This window comes from Parasteatoda tepidariorum, chromosome 6 (assembly GCF_043381705.1).
Source record: "Parasteatoda tepidariorum isolate YZ-2023 chromosome 6, CAS_Ptep_4.0, whole genome shotgun sequence".
In the NCBI taxonomy this organism is placed as follows: Eukaryota; Metazoa; Arthropoda; class Arachnida; order Araneae; family Theridiidae; genus Parasteatoda; species Parasteatoda tepidariorum.
The window spans coordinates 35298819-35311293 of record NC_092209.1 but is presented as its reverse complement, the minus strand read 5'-3'; the positions used below and the strand labels follow the sequence as shown (position 1 = coordinate 35311293).

The 12475-nt window shown below is 28.1% G+C and overlaps 1 protein-coding gene across 1 annotated transcript in view; it reads left to right on the top strand.

Moving 5' to 3' along the window:
- Positions 1-11297, top strand: part of LOC107441285 (Transcription elongation factor subunit spt4) — a 37572-nt gene extending 26275 nt beyond the window's left edge. Inside the window, exon 4 of the mRNA XM_071182228.1 lies at positions 11098-11297. Coding sequence (XP_071038329.1) covers positions 11098-11216 — 119 coding nt within the window. The 3' untranslated portion in view covers positions 11217-11297. The remainder of the gene's footprint in view (positions 1-11097) is intronic.
- Positions 11298-12475: the final 1178 nt, after the last annotated feature.

Here is a 12475-nt window from a genome sequence, read left to right as displayed (position 1 = left end):
GCAAATTAATTAATTATCCAATTAATTACAAATTAATTGGATTATGAGACAATTACAATAACTAATAGTCTGCATTGAAGTAATAAAATACCGATTTTTCCACATGTAGAATTATTTTTTATCTCTCATAGGACCTTCTATGGGTCGAAACGAATGTTGCCCCCTAAAATTATTCCTCATAAGGCATACATCCCACTAGTTTATTTCAAAATTGGCGAGTCACACTTCTCTAGTTTCCCTTGTAAGGGAAATCTCAACGCAGGTTTATAGTTATCGCGTGATTAATAATTAATCTCTGATAATTTAAACATTATTCATTCTATATACCGACGTTTTATTAAAATATATCTTTTAAAATATTTTACATTTACCAGAAGCTACATTGATAATAAATGCTATTGAAAATTTAAGTAAATCAAATGAAAAATTAATTAATTATAAAGCTTACTATTAGCAGATGCCGCTATTTCATGGCGAAGTTTTACCTTAATCATTATACATCTGAATTTATCTGAAATTTATTTCAAATTTCTTTTAGAAACTTTCTTTTTAAATTTATTTTTAAAAATCGAAAAATAAATACCGATGTTTTTATATACATAATGAATTTCCTTAAAACTCGTAAAATATTTGTTCCACAGAAAAGTTTACGATATTTTTATTGTCTTGCATAAATATTATAATACCCGGCCGGGTAACAAGTAAAATTTTTGCCTGGTACCCGAAACCTTTCCGGTAAAAAATTAAATTTTCTCCGGATACCTGGATTCGGCATCTCAAATTACTACATTCTAGAGCAGTGGTTACCAACTGACGACCCGCGAACTAAATAAAACTGTCGTTTTCTTAGGACAATTTTCGTAAAGAATCTATATGGGCTTAAAATACCTTTCTTTCATTTTAAAAAACCTAATTTCCTCATTTCTGTGAAATTTTAACATACCAACTGTGCAAAAAAAAATTATTTCTCGGGTTTTGCATCCAGGAAAATATTTATTCAAATACAAAAATAATCGTGTTCTTTTTTTATTTATTTATTTATTTATTTATTTTGTGAATATAATTTAGCGTGTGCGTATCAGAAATTTTCTCGAAGAAATTCTCCCATTTAACTTTTTGAAACCCACTCATTTTGGACGAAATTATTTACATATGTGAAACGCATAAAAGAGGGAATTAATATTATGTTTTATTTAAATTCCTCTAATTGAATATCGCATGAGCGGAAAGGAAAAAAAAAATTAATTTCAGATGCTCGAGAATTTTTTTTTTTTTTTTTTTTTTTTTTTTTTTTTTTTTTTTTNTTTTTTTTTGTAGTTGTAATTCCTAAAAAGTCGAAAAAAATTTTATTTTATCACAGAATTTAATTTAAAAGAAAAAAAAAATCTTTTCACTAAGTTTCTGATTAAGAGAAGATTCAAAATGATACGTAACAAGCATTATTTGTAATGCTTGTTATTTTGCTTTTTAATATTATAAAAACTTTAATAAAAATCTGACAGTAATATTTAATGTTCCTTCAAACAGTCCTATATAAAATTTCGATAAAGTTGCGGACCGCCATTTGACTGGTGTTTTTAATTGCGGCCCCCCGGCCGCGTGTAAGTTGGAAACCCCTGTTCTAGAAATTGAAGAATTAATAACTCATTTGTAAAAATCAGCACTGTAATTCACGTATTATGTAACCATTTATTAATATTATTCCTAAATCACACAGTGAATCGTATCAATATACTTTGATTTACATAATTGACGTTACCGTCAAGAGTAAATAACGTTTTGTTTCGCCCTTCGCATTTTTTAAATAGGACGATTTTCCTCCCTGAAAAATTTTCTCACAAATATGTGCTGTTGAAACTCGACTCCAACAAAGCGATTGATCAGCATCTGTGATATTTAGATCGCTTGTCCGAGGGAAAAAAAAAAAAAAAAGCAGTCATACGCCTAAATACATATTGAAAAAAAATTACATATGTGTATTTTCCCTCCATCTCTTTGCGCTAGCTTATCTCGTTTTTATGGCTAAGGATAAAAAAAAATCTTCGAAGGCTATGGGCCCCAAAGGGTTAATATCTATTGTGCGTTACATTGAGAGGCTCCACGAACCTTTAGAAAGGGTTATTTTAGATTTTTTTTTCACCTTCCTATTCCAGCGTATACACATATAAAATACATATATACATCGTTATATTTCCGCTTTTGTCCTTCCGCACTTAGCGTATGGAATATCTTACATTGTATGACCTTGACATTATTTTTTTTGTAGTAAAAATTTAATATGAAAACTGGGGCATGTGTTAATTTATCATTTCAAAATGTAATTACCTTATAAATTCTTTTCCTTCGTATATAATCTTACGCATTATCTTGAAGATGAAGTTGGAGCAAACTATGAGAAATATTTTTTTTTAAATTTTTGTTGTGTGGATTTTAACATCGATATTATACAAGGAAAGAAATAAATTATCATTTACCAAACGATTTATATTGGACTTCTTCCTGTGGATGCTGCTGAAAGTGAAAAAAAGTCTTTGTTTAGATTTTAACATTAATATTATACCTGGAAAGAAGTAAAATATCATTTACCAGACAATTTATATTGGACTTCGTGTGTATGCTGTTGAAAATGAAAAAAAGTCTTTGTTTAGATTTTAACATTAATATTATACCTGGAAAGAAGTAAAATATCATTTACCAGACAATTTATATTGGACTTCTTCGTGTGTATGCTGTTGAAAGTGAAAAAAAAGTCTTTGTTTGGATTTTAACATTAATATTATACTAGGAAAGAAGTAAAATATCATTTACCAGACAATTTATATTGGACTTCTTCGTGTGTATGCTGTTGAAAGTGAAAAAATTTCTGGCCTTTGTTGAGTTGATTTTACATTAATATTATACCAGGAAAGAAGTAAATTATCATAGACGATTTATATTGGGCTTCTTCATTTGTACGCTGCTGAAAGTCTTTGTTTTGAGGTTTTAACATTGATATTATACCGGGTAAAAAGTAAATTATAATTTGCACAACGATTAATAAGTTTTTATTGATAATTTTTTACTCAAACGTATGCAAAATTAAGTAAACCAGTCAATTTTTATGAAATTAGAATGTTGTTCTTATCTTACTAATCTGAAGACAATCTTTATATGAATTTTAAATATAAAAAATAAAATTTTAAAATTTTGTAAATAAAAAGAATAACAAATGGAAGAATAATAAGAATAATATAAATAAAAGGAATATAAAGAATAGTAGAAAAAGATAAAAGAGTATAAGGAATGAATAATGGAACAAAAAGAAATGTCTAAAATTAGGATTTGTTGTGCTTAACATTCTTAATAAGAGAATAAATATTGAAGTCATGATTTTTAAACCATACTTTAAATTTTTCTTCTTTAAAATTAAATGATTTTTATTATTTTCTTTACTATTCTATTCTTTACTATTAATATACAAACACGCACAATAAATTTTATTAAACTGCTCCTAATTCTGTTCTACGTACTGATTACAACGCTTCTCTATTATGGTACTTACTTAGTTGTATATTTATTGCCTTGCCAGTCGATACAAATTTTAGCTTTCACCTATGCAAAAAACAAAATATTTTAATTGCAAGTCAGATAATGTATAAGTTATAAATTTGTATATTTCGAAAATTTTTTGGTTTATCACTTACGGACGTTAAAATGTTTTTTTTTTTTTTTACCAGCTAATGATGATTTTCTTTTTTTTAAAGAAAAGTACCCCTCGTATACTATCCGAGTACCCTTAGATTTGAAGGATTCCATGAACATGGCCGAAACTCCATTCTTTTAAACCGAATTTGAAAGTGAAAAAGTGATAGAGATAATTTTTTTTTCATTTTTTAAGTATAATTTTTATGAATGACGGATGCATATTAATTGATTATTGGTCTATTTTATGACACTAAAAGCAGGTTTGTTGTAACTACATTAACTAGAGCTATGAAGAAGATATAATAGTTTAGAGTTATATAATAGAGGCATGGTAAATTTTTCTTAAACTTGTTCTTGTTTAAGTTGATTCATACTTACTTCTTCCATCCTTATACTTTAATTTAATAGATATTTTTTGGAAAGCGACAAATCCAAAAATAAGGGAGATTTTGCAAATTTACGTAAAATTCCGTTCGCAAGTTCCTGCGTTCTAGCTCCTATGTACTTTTAAGTTTTGTTGCCGTGATTCATCTGCAACCACGCCGTACATAGCTGTTGAATGTTGTTTTCTGTTTAAGCCTATTTTCGAATTAACAACAAGGACGCGTTATCATGTTGCAGGTAAATCAAGAACTCCAACACAAAATGAAGATAGAAGATTCGTAATTAGAAAATGTAAAAACGAATCGTGCTATTTTACATCAATTGCATAATTTAATGAGAAATTAAAATTTATTACTTAAGTTTAAAATTGCACTAGGTCAAATATTGTTTCGTTATCTATATATATATTTCTCTTACACGGCGACAAAGAAAAGCCTCATTACAACTCCCCGAATGGCAACGCTAGAAAATCGACCAATGATTGCCGCTAAAAATGTCACATGCCAAATCTAGCTGAGGTGTCTCAACGTATAGCGCTTTTTAAAACGGAAACTGAAATAACCTTAAGCTAGGCAGAAGTGAGTAGTCTTTGTCGATAGATCTCTATTTTAGTATTTTGTCGAAAGCGCTTTTTATCACGAATTTATATATTACGAATTTGTTTGACGATTTTTAATTTATATGTCACGAATTTATTTGTTTTATTATTGTTATTAGTTATTCATTGAAAAATGAGTCTCAGTCGTGCTGTTACGCTTTAAGATTTTATACTATAGCACATTTCTAATAGATTTAACGAATTACATATCATTTATTTGAATTCAAATTTATTTTAATGACTTAGTATTTACTAAAAAGATGTAATTTTTTTTAAAAATTTTTGTATGGATTTGAATGATTGTTTTGAATTCTTAGAATTTTGTGTATTTGCAATGTACCTAAGTTAGTAGCGAGCGAAGCGAACCATATAAGATTGCGTAGTAATTTTCGGGGGTTGGTGAGCGTTAGCCCACTAGTTTAAAATAATAGAATATATTTATTTTAATCTCACAATTTAGTTAGAGGAAGTTTAAAAATTATAGAATGTATTTATTTCAATTACATAATTCAAAAGTTTTAAGTCCATAATATCCACGTCCATTGCAAATGTTCGTTTGGGTATTGTGGTCGAAGTTTAGATTTATATATATACACAAATAATTAAATAATATAAAAATAAAATAATATAAAAAGAAAACTATTATTGGAAAAACCAAAAGTCTTCCTCAAGACACATCTTTTGGTATAATTTAATGCGATATTTCTGAATAAAGAACAATTATCTTAAGANGCAATGTGTGTTGCGCATTTAAGAATATATATATATAAACTTCCGGTTTAATTTTACTAAAAATAATATCGATTTCTTATTGGACTCAGCTGAAAGTTATGCGTCAGTAATAACTTTAAGATATTTATTTAACTTTTTCAACAATGGAAATTCAAAAAATTAGCCATGATATCCGGAAATGTCCGCTTTGATTTTATCAGCATTCAATAAAAAAATAATTTGATGGCTGAAAAAAGTTCTTAGCGATTTTATGTTCATAGTTATATGTGGTATCTTCATTTCAATCTCTTTTTTTTTATATTATTATAAACGTCGATGTTGCATGTTATGTCAATCATTCGAAACATCTGTTCCATTCACATGTCTCTGTGGGAAGGTAATGTATTTTTTTTTTAAGTATCTATTATTTTAGCATTTTTTATTTCCTTCGAAAGATATAGAAACAACTTCTTCAGTTCTATTTCGTATAAAAAATAGATATGATGGATCTAAAACTGTGATAGATTAGGCTAGGGGTTTTTACTCTACTTTTTAAAAGTGTTAAAAAAAAAAATGTCATGATTATTCGAAGCTATCATATGCATGTAAGTGTATTGTGGAAACAGTGTTACATTTGAGTGAAGCGTTAACCTTGAGCTCTCACTTTTTGTGGAGTGATCGATCACACTTGGCTATATAACTCCCATCCTTTTAAAGAATTACGTTTCCTTTTTTGCTAGATTCTGAATTGATTAGTTTGGATTTTTCATGCTTTTCTTTTAAACGATTAAATTTTTTACTTCACTAATTTACATAGAAAATGAATTGGTTTTTAATTTCTTTAAAAAATAAAACTCCAACATTCGCGTGGGTCGTTGTCGTAAATCTTAAGCCGTAGTTCGGAAAAGTTTTCACTATCATCTTATTTAAAATCTTATTACTCTGATTAAAAATGCTTGAAAAAAAGACATAAATTTTGTTGATTGACTTGCGATAGGGTTGAAAAGTTACCATACCTTAACAAAATTACGTGTACAAAATTTACAAATTATAACTTAATATCTTCTGCCGCCGAAGTTAACAAGAATTGAAGCGAAAGAATTGAATTTTCTGGATTGATATCTTATGTTCTCTCAATTGACTAACCCAAATTTCGAACCTGTAGCGAAGTGATAAAAAATATTAAGTTATAATTTTAAAACTTAGTACAAATATTTTTGTTAAAAATGCTAATTTCAAAGCGCTACCTCAAGCAGATCAACATAACTTCTTCTTTTTTTTTTTTTTTTTTGGCCTTATTTTTTAACTTTAAGCATTTTTAGTCAAATTTTTACTACATATAACCCTTTAGAGTTCAGAATTTTAGAATTTTGCACACTTCTAAATGATGGTTGTTGATGATTTTTTCTCACTGTCCATAAATAAATTTAATTTGGCTCCCACGGGTCAGGGAAAACCTTGTTGTCCGGGAATTTTATTTTGACTCTAAAAAGCCCGGAACAGTCAGGGAAAGTTTCTTTTCTTTTACAAAAACCTAGAAAATTCCTACATCATACCTGGAAAATGACCAATCTAAGAATTGTCAGTAACAGTAATCACTTATTGTGATTCAAGTTAAATAATTCTAACATCTTTTACTATTAGTTGTAAGAATTCATATTTTAGTGAAAATTTTATTTGTTTCCATCCTCATACAATGTTTTTTTTTTTTTTGCTCACGAATTCTAATATTTGACATTACAAATAAATAAAACCAGCAGTTTTCCGATGAAAAAGTGCATGGTATAGATAAAATATGATCTGAATTTACATTGAAGTTTTCCTAAAAAAGTCAGTTTTTTTTTCCTACTTAAGTAGGAACCCTGCTTAAGATACTTTGATCTCATTGGCCTAATCTACTCAGCATTTCTCAAAACTTTTCTTTAGGAACTGAAATCAATTTTTCTTTGAAATTCGACAAGAAACGTTCCAATTTCAAAGCTTTTTAATTGCTATAGCATAATTTTTTCTTCTTTCCTATTTTATTTTCCGATTTTGGTATGCTAATTTCCAAATCACATTTCTAAAAACGCTGCTATAGATCGTATTGGACCATTTATTATACTATTTGGAAGTTGTATTCAATTTATAATGACAAATCATTTAAGGTTCAATTTTCTTAAGCATCCTGTATTTTGCAAATCTAATCTTTTCATTCATTTATTGCTAATTTCCAAATCACACTTCTAAAAACGCTGCTATAGATCTTATTGCACCATTTATTATACTATATTATACATTTATTATACTATTATTGTATTCAAAATAACAAATCATTTGGTTCAATTCTTTTAAACATCCTGTATGATACAAATCTAATTTTTTCATTCATTTTATTGCAGTTACCTAGAATGAATGACTAGCGTATATAGTAAATGGCATTTTTAACGAAATTGAGTTAATCAGAGATCAACTGAGTACTATAAAAACAACAGAAAATTGTCTACAATGCAATCTTTTCTTATTAAAAATTGCTTTACAATTTATCTACGCTTTAATCAAATATAATCCTTGATATCGATCGTACTATGGTAATAGATCTGAAAATTGTATGTTTTCAAAACGTCGTCTTACATGTTTTACAATCAAACTCTTCAATTAAATAATCTAATAGGCTTGAAAGCTGGTATTGTAAATTGTTTTTCTGACTAAAATGTTCCATTATGCTCAATGGAATACATTATAGGGATAAAATTTTAAGTTTGAATGGAAAAGAAACTTGAACAGATCTTATTTCATTTTTATGATTTTCAAAAAAATATTGTCGTGTTTCCCCTGGCAAATATAAGTTATCCTGCGTAAGCACTGAAAAAAGGCAATTTTTTTTTTATAAATAAAAAACAAATTTCCTTTTCTTACTTCTTAGAAGATCTTTACAGTTGAAATGTCAAAACAACGAAAGCTCTCTCTCTATTTTATTTTCAACTCGAACTGCTATGCTGTAAGAAATTTAAAAACGTGTTCAAATATTGTTCAAATTTGTTGCAGCATTAATATAGTGTAGGGTGACCTATCCTAATTTCCAAAAGTTACAATTTTGCTGCTCCCACCTCCTTATCCCAACCAATAAAAAATCAAGTTGTACAAAATTTCACTTGAATTGGACAATTACAAAGCGACCCTCAATCGTCGTCTTAAAGTCTGAGCATTAATTGAAAACTTTAAAATCATTTTGTTTTTTCCTTCTTTTACTAACATGTAAATTTTTACATGAGGATCACACTGAATAGTTTATATAGAATCAAAATATGAACACTATTTTTCCTGAAAAGTGAATTAAGTGGCAATGGAGCATCTTTGACAGTGTTAATTAACGATTTGTTAAATTATATTGTTTTTACTTTCATGTTTTCTGAGAATATTATTGTATACTTGCATCAGTTTTTTGCAGCATAATTCAATATTGCTGCTCATGTTTTTTCATTCCACTTTTGTTATCAGGATTGTCTAATACAGTCAAGGAAAGTTTTGGTGGCGAGGTTTAAAAAAGACAGAAATTTATGGCTTGTTAAGAAAGTTAGTGCGAAACATATCTCTTTGGATAATTAATTTTGATAATTTAATGTCTGCTGCAAAACATAATTTTAGCTATATTTGTCAAAAAATCACGTTGCTGTTGTCCGATTTACCTAAAGCTTTGCACAAATCGTTTTTCTTTTTATTATTATTATTAACAAGATTAGGAAAAAGTTGAAAAATAATGACCACCCTAATATGGTGCCAATTTTAACCATCTTATCGATCTTTCTAAACTTAATTACTCGATACTGTGTTTCAACTTCATCCAAAATACGGTTTAATTTAACACCTAATTAAGGTCGCAGCGAATTTAAACGTTATTATGTTTTTAATTTTTTTGAAAATCTAATATTTTCTTCCTCATTAATGATAACATTCAGTCATTTAGTTTTGAAAAAATGATTTGATCCTTAATAACATTTTCTTGCAATTTTTTCTGTGTTTTTACTATATCCTACCATGTTAACTATTCTATTTAAAATCCCCATGTTTTTTACGTAAATTCTAAAATTATGACTTAAAACTCAAGCTGTTATATTAATACTTTATCATGAATTTTAACTTGAGAACTAACTGTTCGAAAATAACATTCATAAATCATTTTTAAGTTTGTGTCTTTGGAAAGAAAAGAAGAAGCACTCATTTCTTTTACAAATACTAGACCTGACAGTTGAATATATTTAGAGCAAAACGTTGAGCGGGGTGGAAGCAGTAAAAGGGGAAAGTTGCTGATGACATTGACATTGGACTCCTTTTAAGAAGAGGAGTTTTTAAATTCCTTAAATGGTGGTCGTCTATTTTAGGCGTATTATGTTAGGATGTCGGGTAACACTGGTTTCAAAAATCAAGTACTTCTCATCAATCACGAGTGAATGCCTGAAGACGCAACTTCATTTATTTTAATTTTTCATAAACTAGTTTTTATTAAAAGTTTAGCATCGCAATGTGTGTTGCGCATTTAAGAATAAATTAATAATCAAAATAAAGAAACCTGTATTTTTGCGGGTAACCAACTTCCGACCCAAGTGAAATTTGTCCCAAAAGATAATGATGTGCACAGGTGTTCTCCGAGGGTCAGTTTGTGAGGAAAGGGTATAGAGAGGGATTTTATACAGGGGACAGAATCCTTTTCTGGGGAAAAACAACTTAAAAGGGAAAAAAGATTTTCCCCTTACTATCGTTTAACTGTAAATTGGAATTTTCATTGACATCATATTTTTGTGTATTATATATATATATAAAAAAAATACGAAAGAGTTTTTTTTAATCAAAACTCGTGTTAATAAAACAATTCTGAANTATATATATATATATTGGCGTTATTGGGAATATGGTTGGCTAACACTTGAATTTGTTTGACAATCATTGATTTAAATCAAAAACTTTTAATTAATAACTAACTATGCATATATATTTTTAAGTGTAATTTTTGAAAACTTGTCCTGTGGATTATAGAAGTTTCATCTCGATAAAAAGGCAAGAAACAAAACTATTGGGGGAGTATAACAGTTTTATAGAAAGTCCTTAGTAACTTCCATTTAATTCTAGCTAGCTTCATCAAATGCATGCATACTGAACTAGAAAAGATTGAAGATTTATGATCTGAGGACTCTAGATTTATTTGCTATCATTATTTTATATACGTAAAAGAACCGAAAATACACGCTGTGAAATATGTAAGGGGCAGTTTTTGCTTATGTAAAATTATAATTTAAAGATAGAAGAATTACTACAAGTTGTGCGATGAAATGAGCTTCTTGTTTGCCAAAACCTTACAAATTTGGGAACGTAAATAGAACTATGCTTGGAAAATATTGAAAAAATTCACAAAATAGTAAAAATTTAAAAAAGGTAAATTTAGTGATGTTTTATTGTTTGAAAAAAAAATTTGTGATTTCAAAAGATACAAATGTGCTTTTAGTGCAATAAAAAGGGAAAATAAGATCTTACTCTCTTAAAATCAATTTCAAAGAATAATTAATTTTGTTTTTTAATGTTTTCTTATATTTATTCATTTATTATGTTTCCAGTCCTTATTGTGAAATCGCATTAAAACTAATTAAATAAATATTCACGATCAGCTTTGGCTCATGGTACTTCTATTTTTAGCTGTTAAATATTTTTTAAACCTGTTTCTAAAATTCTTTTTTCTTATGTTACAGGTCGCAATACGAAAGGAGTTTATGCCATTTCTATAGCTGGACGATTGCCCCCAAGCATAATTCGAGAACTTAAGAGCAGAGGTGTCATCTATAAATCTCGTGACAATAGTACTATGTAAAGTTTTTCATGTTTATCATTCCATGTTTTTTTATTATTACGTACATATGTTTTATGTGAATAAATGATGTTGAATATTGTTTCTTTTTTGTTTGATAAATCTTAAAATGCTCAGTCATATAATTTCAAATCAAAAACATGTGTATTTCAATGTCTCATTCCAATGTTAATATGTGTTAGTATTTATTTAAGATCCATCTGCAAGTTTTGCAACTTTTAAATTCCAGGGTAAAAAGTATTTTTTTGGCTTCATAATACATTGATTTCAATTTAAAGATTTGATACGTCGATGTGAACCATATCGACCTCTACAAAGTTCTAAAATAAAAAAAACATCGCTATTTAATGGTCCTACGATTATCAACGTCAATTTGAGTTTTTTTTTTCTTCAGTAATGTTGTTAAAATCTACTGATGCAGGGATGAGAGTAGCCAGAAAGTAAAAAAGAGGAAATCCAAGAATGAATATATATATATATATACAAAAAATTGACAAAAAGAGTGAGATCCTTAAACTTGTAAACCACGTGATTATAAATCCTGATAATTAATTTTAAAATTGTATGAATATATAAATATTAATCACATGCCTTATTTTTAAATTGAGACAATATGAATCCCGATATGAGGCTTTTAAATCACGTGAATATGAAACTCTATAGAGAATTTTAAAGTATGCAGAAATACAAATCATGATGCGTAATTTTTAAAGCACGTTTAAGTACGAAAATCGATGTTTGATTTTACAAACGCAAAAACGTATCACGACATAGAATTTTAAGCTCGCGTGAATACCAATCGCTACATAGGGTTTTAAAAAGCGTAAATACAAATTACTTTATTGGATTGGATTTCGTATAAATACGAAAATCGATGTTTGATATTACAACCGCAAAAACGAGTCATGACATAGGATTTTAAGCTCGCGTGAATACGAATCGCTACATAGGGTTTTAAAAGCGCGTAAATACAAATCGCTATATTGGATCTTTAAATCTCGTAAATAAGAATCGCAAAGTATGATATTTAAATCGCCTGAATAAGACTCGCAACGTTCAACTTTTAAATCAGGCAAATAGGAAAATCGATGTTTGATAATATAATAGCGATTTTAAAAATGCATAAATGCAAAACGCGATATTGGACTTTTAAATCTCGTAACTAAGAATCCTAATGTGCGATGTTTGAATAGCGTAAATAAGAATCGCATAGCGCAACTTTTAAATCAGGTAAATACAAAATCGATGATAGATGTTAAAAT